At 52.7% G+C, this 24,264-nt stretch overlaps 1 protein-coding gene across 2 annotated transcripts; it reads right to left on the bottom strand.

Moving 5' to 3' along the window:
• Positions 1 to 1,035: 1,035 nt before the first annotated feature.
• Tns4 (tensin 4) lies at positions 1,036 to 22,181 on the bottom strand. 2 transcript variants are annotated; one of them, XM_046442697.2, is made up of 13 exons: positions 22,096 to 22,181; positions 18,187 to 18,713; positions 12,467 to 12,830; positions 11,051 to 11,475; positions 8,600 to 8,686; positions 8,143 to 8,268; positions 6,604 to 6,696; positions 6,407 to 6,484; positions 5,431 to 5,505; positions 4,439 to 4,607; positions 3,708 to 3,776; positions 3,023 to 3,049; positions 1,036 to 2,580 (listed from the first exon to the last, which is right to left on the bottom strand). In XM_046442697.2, the coding sequence occupies exons 2-13, from the start codon at positions 18,623 to 18,625 to the stop codon at positions 2,439 to 2,441; spliced, it is 2,094 nt and encodes a 697-aa protein (XP_046298653.1). In that variant the 5' UTR covers positions 18,626 to 18,713; positions 22,096 to 22,181; the 3' UTR covers positions 1,036 to 2,438. The 2 variants fall into 2 exon arrangements, with proteins under 2 accessions (XP_046298653.1, XP_058434726.1); XM_058578743.1 differs by lacking the exons at positions 1,036 to 2,580; positions 3,023 to 3,049; positions 3,708 to 3,776 and having other exon boundaries at positions 4,448 to 4,669.
• Positions 22,182 to 24,264: the final 2,083 nt, after the last annotated feature.

Genomic DNA, 24,264 nt, shown 5'->3' with positions numbered 1-24,264 from the left:
AGAAAGGGATGGGAAGGATGGAAAGACTGAGGGAGAGGGACACGGGAGGGGGTCCAAGGACTGTAAGGCCTGGATCCTCCTGGAGAGAAGACCGGGATGCCACTGTGTGGGTGCAAAGGCCCTCCGCCCTCTGACTCCTGGCTCCCCTCTGCCTCCAGCCCTCCCACTCTTGCTGGGCTGACTGTTGTGTCTATCAGCAAAAGACCGAGTCAGGGTCTCTGCTAAAACTTCTTGGAGAAAAGATGAATGATGATGGCAAATGCTGCAGAGATGGTCACCTTCCATGAGCTTTGTTCCTGACTAGGCTGAAAGGCCCAGTTGCAGGGGGGCTGAGAGGAGCTCCAGGCTGGAGAGGCAGTTGGGAGGGGGAGGAGGAGCTGGCCAATGGTGGATCAAGGCTGTTGGGAAGGTCTCTTCACAGGCCCTTTGGAAGAGCTCTTGCCACTGAGGTCACATCACTCAGGCTCTGCAGGACAGCAGATAGCTTGGCAGCCCTCCCCCTGCACTTGGTGACCTCATGGCATGCCCTACTATCTCAGGACCTGGGACAGGAGTGGGGAGGGAGGGCTTCCAGTTAGCAGAAGCTAGGGTAGAATACCCGAGGAGGCTCAGGGTGGGATGAAGGGGCCACTGTCCAGTTCTTCAGGACTGAGCTGGTAGCTTGGGGGTCATTTGGGTTCGGATATTCTTCTAGATTCCTGTTGAGCTGCTTGTGCTTCACTGGATCCTCCTCACAATGCAGGAGGCTAAGTGAGACTTTGGAACTCATCAGGGTGCCATAAACTCACCTTAGGCCCTGGACATAGGGGAACTCCAGTCCTTCTGCTTTCTGCATGAAGAAGGAAAGGGGTGTGCTGGGCATGTGGGGGACAGAGTGGTTTAAACGATGGTTTGTGACGTGGGAATCAGTGGAAGCCTGTATTTTTGTGGCCAGGGGAGGGAGGCACATCTGATTTTCTCTGATAAGCTGAGTCCCCTTCTCTGTTTAAGATTCCATCTCTGAGGGGACAGCCCTGAGTGCCTCTGGACCAACTGTTATGCAAAGACAGACACTTTATTTTTATGATGGGAGCCATACGGGCACCCATGAGCTTACAGCCAGCAACCCTCTTCCCCCTGCCATAGGACTGAGCACTGTGACCTTGAGGACCTTGGCAGATTCCAAGGGTGGCGCAGCAACTGACCACCGCCTGGGTGGGCTGGGCTCAGCCTGTCCCGCAGCCCAGGGCTGCTCCTGTCTGGTCTGGTTTCCTGGGTTGAAATCATAACCTGTCAGGCCCAATCTTGGCCAAAGATAATGATGCTCTGGCAGAGCTGGTTCGAGAGGTGGTAGGTGCTTGCTCTGCAGAGCCAGAGCGGGCTTCTTCCCTGAGCCTTCCTTTCCAGCCGTGGTGTGGTTTCCTTAGGAACCTGGGTCTGTAAAAGAAAAGGCTCCAGCTTCTGGGTTGGTTTAGTTCTGGGCAAAGATGAGCAGGAAAGGGCCCAGCTTCTTCTAGCTTCGAGGAAGCCGCCTCTTTGCATTCTTGACTCTCTGCTGCCCCCTTGTGGCTATGAGGCCAGTTGATGCCACACAGCTGTAGTGTGTGTGTGTGTGAGTGTGTGTGTGTGTGTGTGTGTGTGTGTGTAGGGAGGACTCAGCAAGACTGGAGCTGAGGCAGAACCACAGAGAGCTGCTCTTACATTTGCTCTAGAAAGGGGTTTCTCTACCCACATCTGCCAGATGTAGGTTGTATAAGCAACACTAGGGAAGCTGAGCTTTGGGCCATTTGATTACCAAGTGGGGTTAATGCTCATTTGCAATGGGAAGAGGAGATTAGACAGAATGAACAACTGCATCTCCTCTGATCATAAGGGAAAGCCCCACTCCTCTATACCAGAGCTGCCACAACCACCACAGCCTGGTCAACTTGCTGACCCCTGGGCAGGCGGATCCAACAGGCCATCAGGAAAGGGAGGGAAAGAAGACAGTCTGTCCTCAATCCTCATAAACCGTCACCAGCCTCAGACTGGGATCCCCATGGGTCACGACTCAGAACCTGCTGTTTGCCATGAGACAGGGGCCACAGATCTCTAGCTCTGACTATTATTCTGATTCTCTTCTAGCTGATAGAATCAGAAGGTTCTTGGAGGTGATTTTCAGTAGTGATTGTCAGACGTGGGTGTGCCTCAGAGTCATGGAGGAGCATGCTGAAGATGCCCACTAATGTCTCAGAAGAGCAGCTGGTCTTGTGTACCAGACTCCTTTTTCAGTTGAGGAAACAGGCTCGGGGGGTTACTGCTGAAGGTCAGAGCAGGTTCAGGGTTCTAGCTGGATAACTGTTCTCCAGTCCAATAGACTGTTCTATTAGTGTAGCCACACCCCACTGTTCAGGGGCGGAGATGGCTCTTGGACAAGCCCCTCAGGATGTCTGGGAAGGTACACAGGCAGCTCCCTCCTCCTACATCCTTTCTGTGTCCTGCAGCAGAGCAGTCACCAGGTCGATGACCTGTGAGGCTGGCTGGACGGTGTCGTACTCTGCAAAGAGGTGGCACACGTTCTCCTGTGGTTCCGTCTGGCTCTTGGCCACAAATCCAAAGATCCTGATGGGAGAGTGCAGTCTGAGTTGGTGGTGGGATGCAGGGGGCATCAGGCTGATGGCACTGGGGTGGGATAGTAGGTCTATACCTCATTCCTCCCCACACCTCCCCCAGGCAATTTGCTCCAGCACCTCATTATAATGGAGCTCTCTTAGGGAAATGCCTTCTCTCTGGGTTTCCTCCATTTTAAGGACAGGACCTCTGTATTTCCTTGTTAAGAGTAGAAGCTCCCTGAAGTCAAACATGTATCTTGACCATCAGCTTGGGGCATCCCTGTAGCCAAGGTTCCCTGACGACAGGGCCTGTCCCCTCCTTGACACCATGAGCTTTTAGGGTCAAGAGGAGGCCTCCCTCCTTTCAGAGATCCTTTGCTCTGTTGGGTCTGTCTGGGGCCCTGCCACAGGGACATCTCTTAGGGTGGCTGAGGGGGTCAGGGAAGTCTTACCTGGAGGACTTGCAGTACTTCTGCCACCTGTAGGAAAGGAACATGAGACACTGAGGAGGGAGGTTTTGCTTTATTCTGCAGGACCCTGGATGAGCAGTAACAGAACCTAGACAGTCAAGTCCCCACCCAACCATGCCCCACCTGCCCTCATTCTGTCACCCCTGATCTCTTGGAGTTCATGGCTCCTTCTGCCATCCCAGTCCCAGAGTCATTAAGAAACTTGGTGGGGGGGGGTGGCTGGGGATGTGGCTCAAGTGGTAGCGCGCTCGCCTGGCATGCGTGCGGCCCGGGTTCGATCCTCAGCACCACATACCAACAAAGATGTTGTGTCCGCCGAGAACTAAAAAATAAATATTAAAAAAAATTCTCTCTCTCTCTCTCTTTAAAAAGAAAGAAAGAAACTTGGTGTGCAGCCATGCTCTGGATGGCCTTTTTTTTTTTTTTTTTTTTTTGGTACTGAGGATTGAACCCACAGGGCACTCTACCACTGAGCTACATCCCCAGCCCTTTTTATTTTTATTTTGAGACAGGTTCTCATTAAGTTGTTTAGGGCCTTGCTAAATTTCTTAGGCTGGCCTTAGGCTGCAATCCTCCTGTCTCAGCCTCCCGAGCTGCTGGGCTTACAGGCATGCACCACTGTGCCTGGCTGGCTGGTCTTCTTATTTTGACCCCGTTTTGAACTTACTTCCGTTGCTCTGGGTCCATGCTGCAGAAACGGAGGGTGATGAGTGGGTAATGGCGCCGGAAAAACACCCTGGTGGAGGCCAGGAGAGAAAGGAAGCCGGTGAGGGCCTATGCTGGGCCCACGTTCTGCCTCCAGCATCTCTGGGTCCCCCAAAGCTCAGATGTCCTATCCTCCAAGAAGTCTCCCAGTGAGATCCTTCTGACTGCTGTGGCCTCTCCATTGTGCTTGTGCCTCTCTACTCCCACCCAGGGCTTCTGCCTGTGTCCTCACGTTATGGTCCTCTGCCCCCCGCCCCATGTCATTAACTTTTTAAGGATGGAGCTACATCCTGGTTCTCTCTTGCATCTCCCAGATAAGTGCCCAGCCCAGAATCGGGCTCCTGATCGACTGAGTCCCTGAGCCCCAGGAAGCAGTGATCTCATTCCAATCTGTGTCCCAGCAGTCAGCCAGCATCTGGCCCATGAACGATGTCCCCTCATTGGGTGCACACTTAATCAGCACCCAGTGACTCCAAAATCAGTCACCATGAGGGAGGCTTGGCAGGGGGTCATTGGAGACAGGCCTGGAGAAGACAGGGAACTTGCCTGGAGTCACCCAGCATGTCACCAGTCCCATCTGGTCCAGGACCCTGAACTCTGCCTTTCTCACTGATGCTCAGCATCAGTCTCACCATCCCTCCAGACCTACGCTGCCCATCCCTGTAGCCCCAGGACGAGGGGGAAGGCCCTTACTTCCTCTGGATGTCAGTCAGGGTGATGCCCTGCTCAGTGACTTTGAAGTGGACCACAGTGGGTGTGGGGAGGACCTCTCTCTCCAAGATAGTTGAGATGGCCTTCTGCACGGCTAAGGCTCCCGTCAGGGTCTCCACGCTCACGGAGCTCAGGTACAAAGTGTGGCAGCCTGTGGGATGCAGCCAGGGTCCTTGGAGTGGATGGGGGAGTCACCAGGCCCAGATCTTCCCTCTGCCCAGAGCCAGGGGAGGGGGATTTCTTCTTCAGAATTCTCATGAGGTTCCCCTTAGAACTGGCCACCAGATAGGTAGGGAGAGTGTGACAGAGAGTTGAGGCCAATCTCAGAGGACTTTTGGACATCTCTTGCTTTGTGTTGCTCTGGCCCTTGGCCCTTTGGGGTGGGTGAGGGAAGGGAGGGGATGTTGCCTTGTGTCTAGGGTCACTCAGGAGAACTGCCTTCTGTCTGGACCTATCCCGCCAAACCCCATCCCACCTCCTCCTTTGGTGAGAGCAGGGAGAGACATTAAGTATGTGGAGGGGAGACATTGTGTCTGGGGGCACAGAGTAGGAGCTGTCAGGGAGACAGGGCTGATCTTTATCTGGCCCTTGGATGGGGGATGGTGGTGGTGGGGTGGTGGGTGGGGGTGGGAGTGGGGGCAGGGTTCTTTCCTGTATTGACGCCCTCAGGATACCCTTCAGAGGATCCCCATCTAGACACCTCCTCCAGGGCAGGTATATTAGACCCATACGTACATGTATGTCCATGTTGGCACAGGATGGGGTATAAGCCCTGCTAGCACCCCACCCCCTTCCTTGGGGTCAGTGCCTGCAGCCTCTCAACTTCTGGTTTAAAGGGGGGCCAGGGGGCTGTGACACCTTGTTAAACTGCAGAAACAAAGCCATGATGGGAAACATGTGTGGGCCTGTGTGTAGGGCTGGGAGGGGCCCTCTGGGGGCACAGCCAGGCCTGGCGCCGCCCCCACACCACTCACCCGCAGATTTCTTCAGGCAGGAGGCCGGGCTGTCTGTAGAGGAGTCCGAGGCCACCCCATCTGCGCCTCCCAGTTCTGAGCCAAGGTAAAGGAACAGGCCCCCAAGGGGACAGGGATGGAATGAGTGGACCCCCTTCAGAGGAACAGGCCCCATGAATCCCTTTGAACATCTCCTACCTCTACCCCCCACCCCACCCCCACCCCCAGGAAGTGACTGCCAGAGAAACCAGGTGTGATTAGGGTAATTAGGCAACCAGGGCCACTTTAGGCTCCCAAATGCATTGCCTGGAAGTCTTTTGATCCCTTCTCCCCCTGCTCCCTGCCCCCACAGCGCCCCCCTCCTCCACCTCCCTCTCCACCCCTCCACTCTCCTCCGGCCCCCATGGGCTCTAGACCTCACTTCTTTCAGAACCCATCCCAAACCCAGGCTCTTCTTTGTAGAAAGTAGAGGTGCTTTTACACCTAACTTCCCCTGACCGTCCTGAGGTGACAGGCTCTGTCTGGGCTGTGCATTTTGGATAGGGCTTGCTGATAGTCCTTGGGTGTGACTTCGTGGGCCTTTGGGCCGGTGTGAAATGGGACATAGCAGTACTGTCTACTTCATAAGGTCATGGTGGGCAGTGAATGAGCGCGTGCTCAACCAATCCCAGTGGGATGGCGGGGAACCACCTCTGTTTTTAATTCATCTGTTCCGTGTCAGGCATTGTGCTAAGGGCCTGGTGGGCGCTCTCTCCTTCAACCTACATCCCAATGTTTTAGGGAGGTATGATGATGATTGTTCCTATTTTATAGAAGAGGAAACTGAGGCTCAGAGGTGCACATTCTCAAATTCATACAGCTAAGGAAGTAGAGCTGGACTTTTGTTCATGACTCTAAAGGAATCCACAAACAGGGTAGAATGTGACCATTGATAGCCTTACTAGTAGGAATGAACAGGTTTGGCATCTGACATTGCCTCCTTGGGGCTCAGACCTACCTTTCTGTGGGATGGCGAGTTTGCAGGGCAGGGCCAGGGCCATGATGGAATGCTGGCACACGAAGGCAGAGAGGCTCCCTGCAGGAAAACAGGTGGCCCTGCATGAAGAAGGCTCTCCTGGCCCACTGCCTGCCCGCCATAGTAGCTCAGAAGAGTGGGACCCCCACCCCAGGGGCCTGGAGGTTGGGGCAGCTCACCAAAGTAGGGCTCCTCATCTGCTCCTTTGAGATGAACCCCTTTGGCAGAAGACTCGATGAGGAAGTGACGGATCAGATCATTGCTGTCCTCACCTGGACAAAGGAAGAAGAAGGAGTTCCAGAGCCCTGTGGTAGCCAAACCCAGTCCAACTCCTTCCCTGACCCACCTCCTCCAGGTCCATCCAAAGGTTATCTTGCTGTCCCCTGCCTTGGACAGAACAGCAGTGGAGATCCTACGATCAAGGACTCCCCCAAAGTGGTGCCAACACATTTGCTCAAAGGCTTCTGTGTCCAGTCATTCCCCTTCAGGAAAACTCTCTCTTGGTTAAGAGTTATCAGGGATGGTCCCAATTACTGTTTAGACTAAATATCCGCTCTTCCGTCTGGTTTCTGTCTCTTTCTCCACACCCCAGCCCTGCTGCTATTATTTTCTACCAGATCATCCCTGCCAGAGCCAGGTTGGCCCTGGGAGGGTACAGAGTGCCCTTTGGACTCTTCTCCTCCAGCCCATAGACTCCCTCCTCGATTTGGGTTCCTTCCTTCTTGTCAGGCTTCCTTGGTAACCAATACTCGTCCCAGTTTTCTTATTCCAACAGTGAGATACAACGTAAAGAACGCAAGGTTGGGCCAGGTACTGGTGGAGCATGCCTGTAATCCCAGCTGCTTGGGAGGCTCAGGCAGGAGGATTGCAAGTTCAAGGCCAGCCTTGGCAACTTAGTGTCAATGTGTCTCAAATTAAAAATAAAAAGGGCTGGGGACGGTAGAGTGGCAGAGTGCTTGCCTAGCATGCACACGGTCCTGAGTTCAATCCCCAGTCCAAAAAAAATAGAATATAAGGTTGGAGTTTTCATTCTCCCACTGACACTTAATTGCTCTGGGGTCATTACCTCTGAGCTTCAGTTATCTCATCTGTTAAATGAGAGGTACAGCCTGAAGCTTGGGGGAGGGACTGTGACCCAGGTACCTTGTACTATAATTATGTGTTTCCCTCTCTTTCCCTAACGCAGTGGCCTCTGCGTGAAACTCCTCTGTATCCCTGTTGCTCACACATTGCAGAGACCTCATAGATGTGTGCTGAGTTATCGGACGAGCATGTGAAATCATGAGAAAGTACGTGATAAGCTATCACATGTGTGATAAGCCATTAACACATGAGATAGGCTATCACATGCATGTAATGAGCTGTTGCACAAATGTGATAAGCCATTCACACATATTATTACATTAGGTTGATGAGACAGGGGTAGCTACCCATGAGAGCAACCTAGGGAAGGGCTGAGGTCTTCCTCTTCCTCTTCCTATTACAAAGGGAGAGCAGGAAATTTGGGGGTACTCAGGAGGACAGAGGCAACTCAAGCTGGCAGTGAAAGATTTTTTTTTTTCCTGTGGTGGCTCAGGGCTGGAGGCAGCTGCTCCTACCCAGACTTGCTATGGGACTGGCCCAAGGTCACCCTGAAATCTAGCATCAGGCTGGGATGGAACCCACCACCCCTCATGGCCTCAGTGAGGCCTTGAGTGAGCACAGGGACAGGTGCGTACCTGGTCGGTTGTGGGCAGATGTCGGAGCCTCTTGCACCTTCAAGGCGAGGCCGAAGGAGCCTCGGTATGAGGAACTGTCCCTGATGACAAAAGCCCCTGGCTCCTCCTTCCTCAGCAGCTCGATTGCTGGAAGAATGCTGGGGTCAGAGGCAGACACCACTCCACAGGAACACTCTCTGGCCCCAGCCCCCTAGGGTCTTCCTAGAGCAGTCCTTACAGAGTTACCTTAGCTCCCAGGACGTCCTCTGTATTGTCTAATGTCTACCATTTTTACTGTAGGTCCTATTTCCTCTTGAGGTCAGCAGGTCCTCTTGAGTCAGTAGGACTCTCTCCTATCTGGGCCTACTCTTTGCTATTCCCTTTTTTACAATGACTCAGGCCCCCATCTGCCTAATGTGTGGACCCAGACCTGATTCCTAGGGTCACTTGTCCCCTGAAACACACAGCTTCCTTTTACCTTGCTCTCGGGTGATGCTTGGTTTAAACCAGTATTTAGATGTGTCCATCACGAACTTCATGGTGGGCTGCATGTCCCTGGAAGGACCTGGAAACACAGAGGGAGGAATTCTGTAGGTGAGATGGAGGGTTGCTGAGGGATGATCATCAGAGAAGGTTGGAGACCCTCTCCTGCTCCTCCGCCCAGAGGTCCCATTTGACCCACTCTCCCTGCCCCCATCCCCAGTTATCTCCAAACTGCCTAAAGAAGCAAAACCAAACAGAAGGGTTCCAGGGCTTGGGTCATCTGGGACGGAGAAGTCCCCTGTATCCTTGGTAATGAATCAAAAACAAATAGATAACAAACCTGACGTTGCCTGGTGGGGACTGAAATAGGGATAGATAAAGAATTCTCAGACGCATGTTTGGTTTCACATTGTCCTTAGCAATTCTGAGTTCCTTAGAAGTATATTTGGCTTAGGAAAGAAAATTAAAGGAAAGATGTAGAGCAAGAAATCAGCAGATCTGTGCTCAGAGGTTGGGAGCCTGAGTATTTGACTGACTTGGGACAGTGGTTCAGCTCTTGAAGCCCAGAGGGGACAGAGTAGGTTCTACAACCTTTGATGATCTTTTTTTGTTTGTTGGTTAGTTAGTTTTTTGTTACTGGGGATTGAACCCAGGGGTGCTTAACCACTGAGCAACATTCCCAGCCCTTTTTATTTTTTTATCTATCTATTTATTTTGGTACCTAGTGATTGAACTCTGGGGCATGTGACCACTGAGCCACATCCCCAGTCCTATTTTGTATTTTATTTAGAGACAGGGTCTCACTAAGTTGCTTTAGTGCCTCGCTAAGTTGCTGAGGCTAGCTTTGAACTCTTGATCCTCCTACCTCAGCCTTCTGAGTTGCTGGGATTATATGGTGCACCATCGTGCCCAGTTTCTGACTGTCTTTAATCTTCTAAGAACATAGGAAATTAGAATGAATTTTGTTTTGAGAATGTTTTGCAGAATTTGATAAGATCCTGGAGTATCATTAGTGATATCCGGGGCATCACCATTGCAGGATGGAACTATCACCTGTCTATGCAAAAGTGCTCTTTGAAATGACAAAATGACCATGTTCCTGGCTTCCTAAGGCAGACAGCAATGGTTCTTAGTTTCGGCATTTTTTAAAAGATATTTTTTAGTTGTCAATGGACCTTTATTTTATTTATTTATATGCGGTGCTAAGAATCGAACCCAGTGCCTCACACATGCTAGGTAAGCACTCTACCACTCAGCCACAACTCCAGCCCTTAATTTCAGCATCTTACAAAGGTGTGGGGTGGTCAGTTGAGAGTAACTCATTATACAAAATGCACTACAATCACTACATGATTTGCCCAGGAAAGTGATCAGACGGATTCAAAGTCAGGCCTAACGTACCATTTTCCCCCACTTGCATTGTGTGAGAGTGAGCAGTAGGCTAGTGAGCACCTCACCCCTCTGCTCCACCTCTGGAATTCCTGGGACAGAGATAACTGAGGAAGGGGGAGCTGGGACGGCAGCGTTCCTGGGGCTCTGCTCATGGGAGGCGTGCACCCGTGGGGTGCTGCGGCTCAGCCTTTGTGTTTACTGCTGTGGGTTCTTGTTGATTGTGCTCTTCTTGGACGCCTGCAGTCACAGACTCCGGGAAGGAGGGTGTTTGCTGTTTTGTGGTTTTCAGCTGTCTGGATCGGTATGCGTTGTCTCCATTCCCTGTGCGCCCCCTCTGTGTTCTCGTCATCCATGAACGTCAGAGTGAGCTCCGACGCGCCCTCTGGCTCTCCCTGGGTTAGTCAGCAGGCTTGCTCCTTCCACATCCCCAGGGTTGCCTGGCTCTGTTCTCTCTCCTCCACCCCCACTGCCCCACCCTAGATCTTGCCATGGCAATCCATCTTTCATACAGCTGCCAGCGTGAGCCACCAGGCCGGCCTCCCCCCTGTCTGGGACTCTCTGATGGTCCCCTGTTGCCTAAAGTGTAAAATCCACTTTTTAAATTGACATTCAAGGTTTTTCACAATCTGCCTCCAGATTACTCCCAATGACCTGCACCCAACATTCTAAGCATCTTCTAAATGTGTTCTGTGCGTGGTGACTGTGGAGTCCCTGTTCTCTCTGCGGGGAATGCCCTTTCTCTCCTTCCCTGGGCACACACCTCTGATCTGCTTTCCCCATCCAGCTCAGAGTCACTTCCTCTGTTCTCCAGACTGTAAGCATCACTCCTTCCTCTGTTGCCCCATAAGCTCGAGCGTCTTTACTTGTGCTTATCTGACTCTGTAGTGATTCTTGCTTTTGGTCTCCTTTCTAGACTGTGTCTTCACAACCTGGCCCAAGGTCAGGCACATAGTAGGTACTCAATAAATATGTTGACTGGCTATTATAGAAATCCACTGATGCTTTGTCTCTTACCCTTAACCAAACCTTTTAGCACTCGAGGTTTATAACTTACCCTCTGGGGACGTGGTGAAGGAGGCATCTGGCAGGGTCTGGCTGTGGCTCTTGGTGGCTTGACGGGGATGGCTGGAAGAAGCAGTTCCAGGCTGGACAAACCCTTGCTGTCCTGGTGTCCACTGGGGTGGGGGAGACTGTGCTTGTGGGCAGCCATTGATCAGCACAATGGGTATGTCCACCATGGAATTGGTGACAGATGGGGGGCAGCTGCTGGCATGCTCCTTGGCCAGTGGAGGAGAGTGGTTGGCTCTGGGCTGGCCCATGTTCAGAGCAGGGTTGCTGGGGGCCTGGACATCACTGGGTCTCATAAAGAGGGACGCTGGACCAAGGCTGTGGAGGCTGGAGGAAGAGCTGGCTGGACTTTCCAAGGATCTAGAAGATGATTGAGGGCTGGAGATGCTAGACTGGAGGAGGGACTGGCTGCTGCAGGGGAGAGACCAGGAACAAAGTGTTAGGGAGTCAGGGTGGACACTGAGGGCCAGAGCCAAGTTCTGAAATCTAGTGATCTGGGAGCCATGGTTTTGGCCAAACAGATCATATCCTGCTACCCCAAACCCAGATCAAAGAGCAAAGGGCATGACCACATTATCCCTTCCACACAGATCCTATGCTGAAGGTCAAAGAAATCTAGCCATAGGGTCTGTGGTCGTTTTAAGTAGCCCATAGGCTGACCCCCTGCAGGCTGCATGGCTTAGGCTGGCTTGAATTCCCTCTGCCTTTCCAGCCAGGCAGGTCTGCCTGAACAGTCACACTGGTCTGTCCCCTGTGCATCACTCCCAGGAGCCTTGCAGTCAGGGTGAATATGGATTGGGCACATCCATGCTGATCCAGGAGCAACATCCCAGTTGGAGGAAGCCAGCTCAGCATCCAGCTGGTGGGCATGGCTGCAGAAACCCTGCAGGATGGGGTGTGTTTGCAGTTGTACTGCAAGGCCTGGGGAAAAGTGAGCTGGGACTGTTGCAAATAATGCCCAGGTATGTGGGCCTCCTTCTACCAGGTTTTGCCAGCAACAAAGGGTATATCAGCACAATGGCTTTCATTCCCGAACGTTTATTTCAGGCCTCCAATGTCTACATACATCCCTGTGGTTTGGAGTTTTAAAAAGCCCTTTCTGGAGATGGGTTGTGCCAGGGCTGGAGAGGAGACAGGTGAGCCTTATCAACGCAGCGGCTCCATTCTCAAAAGGCAGACAGATGGGAACACAGTTTTTGAATTAGATTGTAAATGCTTGAGGAAAACACGAAATCCCAATGGCTGTGATGGCAGAAAAGACAATAATCATCCTTTTAGTCTTAGTGAATGCTCAGATTTTGCTCAGATAGAGCAGGGTGCCCGCGGTGATTTTAGGATCTGTGTGGAAGCGTGTGCGTGCGTGTGCGTGCTGGGGAGCAAGGTTGGAAACCAGGGAACCTACCTCCCGAACACATAGCTGACATCAGACGCTGGACTGGCTGACAGCACAGAGACCCTGCTGCCCCGCTGTGAAGCCAGGGCCCTCAGTGGGGAGCCCAGGCCATGAGGGCCTGAAGCTCTGCTCCCCACGCAAGGGATGGAGACGCTGGGCGAGGTGGAGGGGTGAGGGGAGGCACTCCGGCCTTGGTTCCCAGAGAAGATGAGACTCTCGCTGCTGCTTCGAGTCTCTCGGGGGATATCTCTGGAAAGGAGGGGGCCACCACTGCGTGGAGAGCCGAAAGGTGGCGTGACAGATGGGCTGGAGCAGCGCTGACAGCCATCGTGGCACCGCGATCGGGTGGAGGTCACTTCGATGTACTTTATATCTTTAGGGAGAAAAAGCAGAACAACGGTGAAACCCAGGAGCCTGGACGCTCAGGATGGAAACGCTGGAAGGAGCCTGAAGACCCTCGGGTCCCTCCTCTTTTTACACAGATGAGGAAACAGGCCCAGAATCGGAATTAACACCCAACTCCACCTTCAGGGCTCAGTTCCAAAGTCACCCTTTCTGCGATGTTGTTCCTTGGGTGAGGAGAGGCAGTGGCCTTGGAATCAGATAGACCTAGGTTTGAGGTATGGACTCTGCCACTTGAGACCGGAGAGCTCAGTCAAGTGACTTTACCACTTATAGCCTTGCCCAGCCTCTCGGTGACACAGGAAGGATGAAATGGATCTGGCACTTAGTAGGTATTTAAAATCTGAGGGATCGTCTCCATCTTTCTGATGGAGAGGCTTCCAATGCCTTCCTCAATCAGGATGCGTAAGGGCTGTTTCTCTGTACCCACAAATGAAGGCTAGAGTTCTCAAGCCCGGTCACACCCTAGAATCATGCAGGAGCTTATAAAAGTCCCACTGCCCCATGCTAACTAGATCAGGATCTGAAGGGTCCCCCGGACCTCGGGTTGGTTTATGCTTTTGCTTTCTTAGTTTCCCAGGTGATTCTGATGCTGGAGCCTTAGCACCACGTCCCTTGGGAGCTGGCCATTGGCAGAACCTCAGGCTCTACCCTAGACCCATGGAATCAGAATTTGCCCTTCTATGAGACCCTCTGGGCACCTGAGTGCAGAGTAGAGTTTGAGAACTCCTTAAGAGCAGGGCTGGCTGTGTCACAGGCCTCCCACTGCCTGAGGCTGTCCCCACACTCATAGCTGGTTCCCGTGAGCACAGGGGTGGGTGGGGGTGGGGGGAGCTGCTGATTTACTCCTGGGCCCCAATGCGGGCATCCAGGACTCTTGGGTTTCCGACACCCTGTTCCTCCTCCAGAGATGGAGTGAGGTGCCCTGTGGTTTTCCTGTGGGGAGGATGGACACTCTTCCTCCCAACCTGGGGCAGGACAGCTGTCCTGGTGCTGTACCAGCAAAGGTGGTGGAAGGTAGGGGTCTCCAGCTGCCCCCTTCTGGAGGGCTATGAGTCAGAGTCAGGGAGAATCCGCACCCTTGGCTCCTGTCTGCGGGCCTCCCACCTCCCCTGGGCCTGGCACAGTCACATCCCTCCCACCCCAAGCCTGTGGAGTCCCAGCCTGCCCCAGCCTGCTCCTGGGTAGGGCCTCCTGGCCTTGCTCACGGTGGAGCCTCTGCCTGAGCCTGTTGGAGTAGGGTGGAGGGGGTGGGTATTGCGTCAGGTGAGCGGGACTGGAGGGCTGACCTGGGCTTGCTGTCCCAGCCTGTGCAGTAACGGCTTTGCAGTCACATGAACTTGGGTGTGAGTCTTGGCTTTGTCACTTGGCAGCCAAGAGGCACTGGGTTAGGTTTCATAACTTCACTGGGCCTCAGTTTCCTTTTCTGCAGATTGCTCCCCTCCGGGGAGTTTACATGCAGAACGGAGCTGGAGCCTGGCCCAGGGCGGCCCTTGAGGCCGGGAACAGCAGATGTCCTTCTCCTTAGGAAGATGAGGGCACAGGGGGAGCATTTGGGGCACTATATTATAGGCTCTGAAAGAGAAGAGATCTAGACTGGGGTGGATTCTTCTGGAAGACTGGCAAGTGCAACTTCTATTTTTATAGGATTTTATAGTGTTTATATCCATAACTACCTTTGGACCTCATAACAGTCCTTAGGCAGGACAGGTATTGTTGTTAGAGAAGGTAACTGAGGCTTGGAGATAAATGGAACTGTAGCTAGCATTTATTGTACAAAAAAAATTTTTTTTTTAAATAAAGACTGGCATTTGAGTGCTATGTACCAGCACTGCTGCAAATAAGTTAACTGTATTGTCTCATTGAACTCTCACAACAACCTAATAAAAGTAGGCAATATTACAGATGAGAAATCAAGGCTCAGGGAGGTTAAGCGAGCTGTCCAATGCCACACAGCTAGTGAGTAGAGGAACCCAACTCCTGCTCCTGAGTTCTTTTTATGCCTATGCCAGGAAGAGGAGTGGGCTCCTTGAGGCCTCATTTCAAGGGACCACTTGGCTTTGGGGAGGGCTTCTGGGCCTGGTAAATTTCCTGGTCCCCTGCTTCCTGGATCACACAAAGACCCCTGGGGGGTGGGGGGCTGAGCAGGCAGCGCAGGGTGGGAAGGGAAGGAAGAGCTCTGGCACCCGCTGCTGTGCTGAGGTGGATGTGGCTGGAGAGGTAGGGGCCCCCACCCCAACACTGGGGCGCAGTCGCTGTTTACAGGCCTGTGGGGCAAGTCTGAGCAGTGCAGGGTGGATGCGGGCGCCAGCAGCAGGCCGGGCAGGCCGAGGGAGGGCACGTGGGTGGGGGGGGTGGAGAGACGGTTATTAAATACCCTTCCCTCAGGACTGGCAAGCTGCCTCGCCTGGCAGAAATTGCTGGAAAATGAAATGTGGGGGCCTGTTCCCAAGATGGGGTGGGAGGTCATGGGAGAGGAGAAAGAAGGGAATTGGTGTCGGATTCTAGGAGCCACGCTCCCTGTGGGATGGGGACCCTGCAGGGCAGGCCTAAGAGAAGGTGAGCAGGAGGCAGAGAGGCAGGGGACTCAGGGCAAGGTTGGCCAAGTGCTGGGAAGGGCTGAGTCTCAGAAGCGGGGCCCTCAGGCTGCCTCCAAATAGATATTTTGTGATGCCCCAGCTGGCAGAAAATTAGCCCCAAGAAATAGAAAATGATGGGAACATGAACTTTGTTTTTGTTTAGGGGGATGCTGGGAATTGAACCCAGGGGCATGAGCCACATTCTCAGTCCACTTTATTATTTTTTGTAAATTTTGAGACAGGGTCTTGCTAAGTTGCTGAGGCTCACCTTGAACTTGTGATCCTCCTGCCTCAGCCTCCCAAGTCGCCGGGGTTACAGATATATGTGCCATGCCTGGCAGGAATGTGGACTTTGGAGCCCAGCAACGTGGGGTTTGAGGTCTGACCTAACCTCCTCCTGGCCAGGGGCCATCGCTTCCCTCCTTGAGTCTCAATTTCCTTGTCGGTAAAATGAGGTTACCACTATTTCCTTTATGGGAGCATGCATTACACAGTCTAAGTTTTTTAAAAAAACTTTTCTCTCTCTCTCTCTCTCTCTCTCTCTCTCTCTCTTTTCCTCTCCAGGGGACATGTCAGTATAGGATCACCAATGGTCTGAACTTTGCCAAGGTGGGACAGGGAGGAACAGTGAACACCCTCCAATGAACATAATATCAGGATCCTCACCTTCAGCACCCCCAAAAGAGAGAGGATGAGATTACACAGCAGTGTGCGTGCAGGGGAGCCCTCCATATTGAATGTGTAACTCACCACAATTCCCAGAATTAGTTCCACTGCCCTGGGCCTGTGAGAGCTTTGTCACCAGTGCTGGTGGTCTGCAGGTGGGCTTGGGGAGACCTGAGATGCATGGGAAGGTAGCAGACCCCGCGATGGACAGGTGCCTGACATTCTTAGTGATGGTAGAGAACTTCATATTGGGAAGGTAACCTGGCTGGGCTCTCTTAGGAGGTAGTGAGCACTCAGGCATGAGGAGTGTCTAAGCAGGGGTTAGAGGAGAGGATATTTTCCCTCTCTATTAGAAGGAGCTAGAAGGGTGGGGATGTGGCTCAAGCGGTAGCGCACGCTCACAAGGCATGCGTGCGGCCCGGGTTCGATCCTCAGCACCACATACAAACAAAGATGTTGTGTCTGCCGAAAACTAGAAGGAGCTAGAGCAGACCTAGGCAGCTTTGGGGGGACCCTCTGACCACTGCCAGCTCCCTGATCCCCAGAGTTAGGTGGATTATGTTCATAACACTGGGCATCCAAGGACATGGACCACTGCCCATCAGCCCCCTCCAGTGGGGGAAGGGCCTAGATGTTATCAACCCCCACCCTATGCATGTGGATGCCGGTCAGAGACTGGTCTTGCCCTGGCTGGCCTTGGATGTGTGGAACCCCTGCCTTGGGGCATGAACATTAAAACCCTGGGCTTGCTCCTGCCAGTCGTGATTAGGCCCAAGACGCTTCCCTGCAGTGACGTGCCCACAACTGGTCTTAGGCTGCAGGAAGGCTCTTGAGGGAGGAGGCAGCTCCTTTAATAGGCCTGGCAGGCAATGCGGGTGGGAGGAGGGGAGCAGGCTGGAAGCCAGGGGCGGCCTAGGGCAGAGGTGCTGGGCTGACCTCCACCCCAGAGCCCAATCCTACCCTGGGGCTGGGCCTCCATGCAATCCCAGCATTTAATAAAACAGCCACCATTTGAAATGACTCATGGCGTGCCAGGGTTTGTGACAGCCAGCCAACAAATGCTACTTCTTTTAATCCCTGCAACGCTCCGTTTTTCAGATGGAGTTATTATCTCCATTTTATAGATGAGGCTGGACGACACAAAGAAGTGAAGTAAACAGCTTGGATAAGGTCTGCCCAACTCCTTGATTAGGCTCCTTTCTCAACCCCCTCAACCTGTTTTTCTCCCTTCTGTAAAATGGGCATAAAGTGCTCATCTCATGGGCATGAGCTGGGAGGATGGAGGATTCTATATAGAGACCTCAGCACAGAGTCTGGTAAATAATACGTACTTAATAAATGGAAGTTAGGATAGACTCTCTCTGTAATTCTAACTGTGCCCTTGCTCCCGCTGATGGTTTAAACTCCCAGGAAGCCTCGGTCTTCCTGTCTGAACAATGGGGCTGCTGCACTTTGACCCTTATCCTCAGAGCACACATGAAGCTCTTTGTGTGGGAAACTGAATCCAGATGTAGGGCTTTCCAGATTCCCTTGGACTCAGTGGCGAACGGGGGTTGGCTTGTACCAGCTTGTTAAGTGCTGATTGTTAAATTTGCAAGATTTCATCCAGCTAGCTGGTTGCTAAACTCCGCCATTATTAAAGATTACATTATGTAAACTTGTGATGAAATAATTTAGAGTCCTATCATAATTTCAGGGGGCCCCAGTCAGGACCTAAAGAGAGACACTGCAGAATGTATGGTTCAGAAACTCCACATTTATCAAGCTCTTAACTCCTAGGCACGGCATTGCACAAACTACTTAGATGTATTAGCTTACTGACAATCTCAAAAAAAAATTCATACAAAACACGTTTCCATCACTTTCCAAACTCAGGAACCAAAGAGAACTGGATAGTGAGGGAAACTTGTATTTATCCCTTTTGTGTAGCAGAGAAGAACAGAGAGGTTAATAACTTATTTAGAGCTGCACTGCACCTCCCCACAGGAGAGTGTCTCCTGTTCCTCTGATTCTATAGGACAGTCCTTCCGCAGGAGCTCAGGGACCCCAGCCCTCCTGCTGACACTGTGTCCCAGTCCTTACCCAGGGCTTCAGTTTCCTCTTTCTTGCTCCTCAAGGTGGTGCTTTGGGAAGGCTCAGCCTGGGGGCCACCAGCCCCTGAAGGAAGCAGCTGAAAGGTGGGGTCCAGTTCCAGGATCATCTGGTTGAGGCTTTCCAGTGAGAAGTCAATGTAGGAGTCAAGGTCCTGTGGGGTCCCCATGGCCTGCTCACCCGGGCTCTGCTGGAAGCTGTGGGCTTTGGCCTCTGCCTGTGGGGTCTTCTGGAGCCTGCTGGGGGGCGCCTTGCAGGGCACGGGGGCCATCAGGGCCTGAGCTCCCCAGCCTTCTGTGGTGTAATAAGGACACTGGAGCGGCAGGCTGGAGCCGGGCGCTGGGTGCAGGGCCCTCCTGGGTTCTTCACAGTGAGCCAAGCCGACTGCATGGCCTCCCATCAGCAGGGGGCTGGACATCACCTGGGACATGGTGGGGCTGGCGCACCGGGCGGTCTACCTCTGGCTCCCAACCAGCTCACTTACATCCCAGAGCTATCACTTGCTGAGATCAACGGACCTGAAACAGGTGAGGATGGGAATTGAGTTACTTCTGTTGGGAAAACTCCTGCCTCCATTGCCCCAAACAAGGGCATATTCATTCATTCATTCATAAAAGTTTGGGTACCCAGATTTGCACCCTGACTCTACCACTCACTAGCTGGGTAAGTTTGGATAAGTTAATTAGCTTTTCTGTGCCTCAGTTTTCTCATTTATAAAATAAGCTAATATTTATGATGTGTTTGGGCCAGTGTAGCACGTCCCAAGCATTCTGCAAGTGATTGTGAGATAACTTCAGGAAATGCTTATAGAATGTCTACTATATCTGGGGCATATTTATTCAATAAATTAGCTAATGTTTATTGAGGAACTGTTATGTACACGAGCCCTGATACTTACACATAAAGCCCTTTAAAGTCCTCATAACAACCTTATAAGGTAGGTACTATTATCATCCCATTTTACAATGAAAGAACTGATACACTGAGAGATAAGTGACTTGCCCTAAAGTCACACTGCCCTCAAGTGTCAGAGCAGGACCAGACCCCAGGATGCCTGCTGTTTGGGCCCTGCACATGGGCCAGTGGGTGAAATAGAGAGGTGCCCAGGTCAGCTGCTGGGAGCTGATGGGGTGGAGAGGAAGCAGGTTCTGTGGGTGCTGGTGGGGAGGTCAGGAGGAATTCCTAGAGGAGGGGATGTGGAGAGGAAGATAACGAGGAAAAATAGGAACTGGTTGGGCAAGGCCTGCGGGAGTGAGGAGGCGGGGTGTGCAAAGGTGCAGCAGACAGACAGGGGCCATGAGACATCCCTGAGCATCCGGGAAACACAGAGAGCACCTTTATGGACGGAGGGAGGGCTGCTAGCCAGACCCTGCAGGGCCTTGCAGGCTTGGCTCTGGATAGCCAACTCAACCCCGAGGGCAGCCAGCGGGGAGCCACAGAAGTGTTTTGAGCTGGGGAGTGACATCATCAGACAGTATTCGCTCCCTGAAGGCTCATGCAGGAAAAATATATCCCAATGTTTTCATTTCCCTTACTGTGGAAGCTTCTTCCTGTGGTTTTCCACAGGTGGGGATGGGAAGGAGGTAACAGGCTGCTAAGAAAACTGGAGCTAAGACAGGCTGGTCACACTCCCACCACCTGCCTTGAGACTTGATGCCTGTCCCCCCCCCCCAACTCTCCCCTTTTCCATGATGCCTCCTCCACATTCTGCTTCAGAGTCCGACTAGTGTGGGAAAAGGCAGTTGAGGCCAGCCTGGGACAAATGATAGTCCCAGATCAAAAAAATCCTACTGGTGTGACTCTCTCAGTTTCCTCATCTGTGAGATGGGGGATGAGAACTCTGCTTCCTCCCAGAGAGGGCTGTGGAAGCAAAGAGGTGCTGCTTGTGAAAGCATCACGACGATTCTATTTAGCAATTGGGCTCATGAAGAATGACACCCTCATCATGGTGGGTCCCATTCACTGAGAACTTGCCAAGTGCCAGGCAGTGATCAACATCATTTGCATATGAGTTGCATGTAGGAACTGAACCCTCTCACAGTCTATTATCAGCCCATTTAGCAGATGAGTATACTGAGGCCCAGAAAGGTTAAGAAAACCGCATAGGACCCACATCCAGAAAGATGGTGGAGTTGGGCTACCCACCCAGGCCTTGGGAACTTGACATCTTAACTCCTTGCGCCATATGGAGTTCAAGTGCAGAGAATCACCTGAGGTCCCCACAGCGGCCTAATTTGCCCAAGGTTGTACAGTCAGTTAATGACAGAAACCAGGCCTTTCTCTCCCCTCTTCCTCCTCCCGGGGCTCCTGTAGGCTTATTGCCAAACTTCTCCTTGGCCGAGACCTGGAAGGGGTGGCGCCTCCCCGGTGCGGGAAGCGTGTCTATAAATGGCAGTGGAAAGGAGTCGGCCTCTGCGCTCCTTCCCCGGGGGCAGCCGAGGACACAGAGCCGGAGCTGCAGCTTTTTCCACATGGACTCCAAGTGTCCTGGGTTTGTTGGGACAGGACCCAGGCGCACCCTGCAGAGTTCTCCAGCCAGGCCCAGAGAGAAAGAAGGCTGGGGCCATTGACTTTGCAGAGTGCACCGGGGGACTGGATCTCCCCAGGACCAGGGCCCAGGAGGCCAGTCTACTGATTTGGACACAGCTTTTGTGCCAGCTTGGGCCAAAGTCCTTTCCTTTCCCGGAGGGCCTCATTGGTCTCCTCTGCATAATGGAGACATGATAATAACAGACACGTAAAACTTGTTTCATTTTCGCAGTAGTTCTGTGAGGAGGGTACAGGCTGAGGGTTTTGCTCAAAGTCATGCAACCAAGGGTGGAACTGGGGTTTGCATCTGGGCATGTTTGGCCCCCTGGTCCCACATGCTCACCCTGGGCTGGTGTGCCACAGTTAATGCTGAAGCCCCCTTCTACCTGCCCCTTCTGGGATTCTGGAACTGAGAGGGTCAGACTGGTACTGAGCAAAGGTCATAGTCTCTCAGCTCTTCTTCAAGCTCTTCTCCAAATCACCTCTAGACCCCCCAGACAGTGGCCGGGGCTCACACTGGTGTTCCTAGATGCTGCTGCCTTTCCAGCCCCACCAACACACTTGACCAGCTCACTCTTTCCTGGTCTTTCCCGCTCTAAGTGGGAGGGGAGAGTTCCTGGGCTCCGACTGGTGTGTGTGTGTGTGTGTGTGTGAGTGTGTGTGGGTGTGTGTGTGTGTGTAGTGTATAGTGGAGGGGAAGGCTCCCATCGGCTCTGCCCTATTTATGGGTCTCTCTCAACTTCTCCCTCTTCAGATGCTGGCTCTAGTCTCTTTCTTTGTTCTGACAGAGGCCAGAGCCAGGGGAATCCTGGGACCCCGAAAGACCTCCTCTTGCCCTGGTTTACTCTCTTTTCCTACAAGTGCAGGTCAGTGAGAGGAGAAGGTGAAGCCTGAATCTTCCCCAGAGCACATCACCCCAATAGCCCAATCCTCTCTCCACCAATCCTCAAAGTGCGCCTCCTGATCATGCCTTTCCTTCCACCCAGACCCAGTGAGACAGGACCTGGAAGGGCAGGCAGGGACTCCTGGGACCAGACCCCCATTCCTGCCTGACTCAGAAGGGCACGGTGCTCTGACTGGGAGGCAGGTTCTGTGTCCAGTCCCTTCCTAAGCGTCTGTGAACTCAGGCCAGCCTATTCCGCTCCCTGGACCTGGGTCCTCTCAAAACCCACTTAGTTCCCCTAAAGTTCTGACCTTGGGGTCTGTGATCCTGAGACCACCTCTAATCCACAGTCTCCTCTGCAATTCTCTCCACCTTCCCTCTGAGCCCCAGGAGAGCTAGAGAAGCTGAGGGTAATAGGTGAAATAAGTCAGGGCCAAGGGGCTGTGTCCCTCAGCTTCCTCAGCTCCTTAGAGAATACATGCACCTACCTGGTGTCCGTGGTTGGGCAGGCTGCTGTGTTCACTACTGGCTCCAGGGACCAAGACGCTCCAAGTCCAGGTGAGGAGTAAGGGGAGGCTCCACCTCACCTGCAGACCTGCCTTAAGAGCAGCCCGCCCTTCCTGGCCCTCCCCTACACGTGGCTTGACAGCACCAGGCCCCGCCCCTGCTGTGTACCAGTGAGCTCAGGTGCCCCCCCCCCCCCCCCCCCCCCCCCCGTGCAGGCCAGGGGAGGGGAAGCCTGGTTGGCGGCTGGCCCTGGTGGGGGCTGGGTGTCTGGGGAGCTCCCAGCCTCCCTTCTTGGCGCTCTGGGTGCACCACGTGGTGAGGGAGCCCTTGCTTAGACAGTGTGTTGCCAGGACCAAGGTGGGCCTCCTTCTTATCCAGTGTGCCTGCCTCGGGGAGAGACCGTGGGTTGGCAGAGCCGGCAGAGAGGGAGAATTTGGCCTTGGCAAAGCAGGACCATAGTGGGCAGGAGACCCTTCTCCAGCCCCATCCTGTGTTTCTGGGGGTCCCACCGCAGCAGGCCCAGGGGAGGGGCCTGCTAGTAGCAAGCTGGGCACAGATCCTGTCTTTTCTTTTTTCTTTCTTTTACAGTGGTATCTCCTGGCCTGGAAATCAGGCTTCTAACTTGAGGGCAGGAAGCTTGGATGCCTGAAGGGCTTTGGAAGGGGCTTGTAGTCCACTTATTCATTCATCCTGTGCGTGATCTGGTCTGGGCCTCGGGGATGAGGGCAGGAAGTTACTCCTTCCCTTTTCATAGCTTCCAACTTCCTTCCTGGGCTTGGGGAGGGGGTGTCCCAGGATGTTATGAGACGATGTCCAGCCATGGGGGTGGGGGGCAGTGGTGGCAGAGCCCATCTGGGCAAGTTGGTCTGAAGAGAGGAAACAGGCAGTGTCTCCATCCCAGAGACTCATAGTGACCCCAGCAGGTTATTCTTAGGGGTGGCTTGCTCAGTGCCCCCATCACACTCTGTGCACTGTTTTCTGGCCTTACTGTTCTTGGTGCCCTGTGGTTTTGCTTAGGAATAATGAGCCTGCACTGGGGGAGGCCAATGAAGGAAGCTATACAAGGTGCTCTCTATTGATGGTGGCATTTAAAGGTGCCTTTGATGTCCATGCAGCACAGCTGGCCCAGGGCTGGATGAGCAATTTTGTCTTTGAATGAAGACAAATCCCTTGGGGCAGATGTAGTTGCAAACTGAGGGACCTTAGCCTCGAGGCTGTAGCTAAGGACAGTGGTGGGTGGGAGAGGCAACTTCTGAATTTCTTGGGAGGAAGGGGCAGGTGACAGGAAGATGAAGTGTCAAGCCAAGATTGCATCAGCTCCCAGCTACCTCTCCTGAGGCCAAGGACAACCCTTGTAGCAGTTTAGGGCCAGTAGTTAGAGGTGCCTCCTTGTCCCAGGCTCCCATGCCTGAGGATTACAGGTTGACTTTTTTGATACCGGAATTTAACCCAGGGGCACTTTACCACTGAGTCACATCCTCAGCCCCTTTTTATTGTTATTTTTTATTCTTTTTGAGACAGAGTCTCTCTAAATTGCTTCGGGTCTCTCTAAATTGCTTCGGGTCTCGCTAAATTGCTGAGGTTGGCCTCAAACTTGCAATCCTCCTGCCTCAGCCTTCCTAGTCACTGGGATTTTGGTATGTGTCACCACGCCTGACGGCAAGTTGACTTTTGGTTCACATCCAGCTTCCTACAACTTACCTGGTCCCAGATAACTGATTCTGGTTTCAGCAGCTCGACAGACCCTGTCCGGTCCCTCTCTGGCCTTTGTCATGATCAGCCTCTCCAAGGGGTGGAATAGAATTTCTTTCTCTATCGATTGGTAGGATTATGTGATTTTTCTTCTTCAACCTGTTGATGTGAAGGGTTATGTTAATTGGTTTTCAAATGTTGAACCAGCCTTTCACATCTCAGATAAATGCTCCTTGGTTATGGTATCTAATTCTTTTTTTTTATTGATTGATGGATTTGATTTGCTAACATTTGGTTGAGTTTTGCATTGATGTTCATGAAAAATATTGTTTCATCGTCATCCTTTCTTGTAATAGCTTTGGTTTTGGTGTTAGGATGACACTCGCCTTAGAAAATGAGTTAGGAAAGATCCCTTTTCCCTCTATCTTCTGAAAAGAGACTGTAAATATTTGGTACAA

The sequence above is a fragment of the Marmota monax genome, unplaced genomic scaffold (assembly GCF_021218885.2).
Source record: "Marmota monax isolate L192 unplaced genomic scaffold, Marmota_monax_Labrador192_F-V1.1 WCK01_AAM20220418_F8-fsc00205, whole genome shotgun sequence".
In the NCBI taxonomy this organism is placed as follows: domain Eukaryota; kingdom Metazoa; phylum Chordata; class Mammalia; order Rodentia; family Sciuridae; genus Marmota; species Marmota monax.
Note: the sequence above shows the minus strand (reverse complement) of the source record. Positions and strands in the feature narration are given on the sequence as shown.

Excerpts from the sequence above, each read along its gene's own strand:
- Tns4 (XM_046442697.2), bottom strand. The coding sequence starts at position 18,625 with ATGTCCCAGGTGATGTCCAGCCCCCTGCTGATGGGAGGCCATGCAGTC. Across the intron at positions 8,687-11,050 it reads CTTCACCACGTCCCCAGAGG|GTCCTTCCAGGGACATGCAG; the intron begins GTAAGTTATAAA and ends CTGTGTTTCCAG. Across the intron at positions 3,050-3,707 it reads ATGGACCCAGAGCAACGGAA|GTGGCAGAAGTACTGCAAGT; the intron begins GTAAGTTCAAAA and ends CCTTTCCTACAG.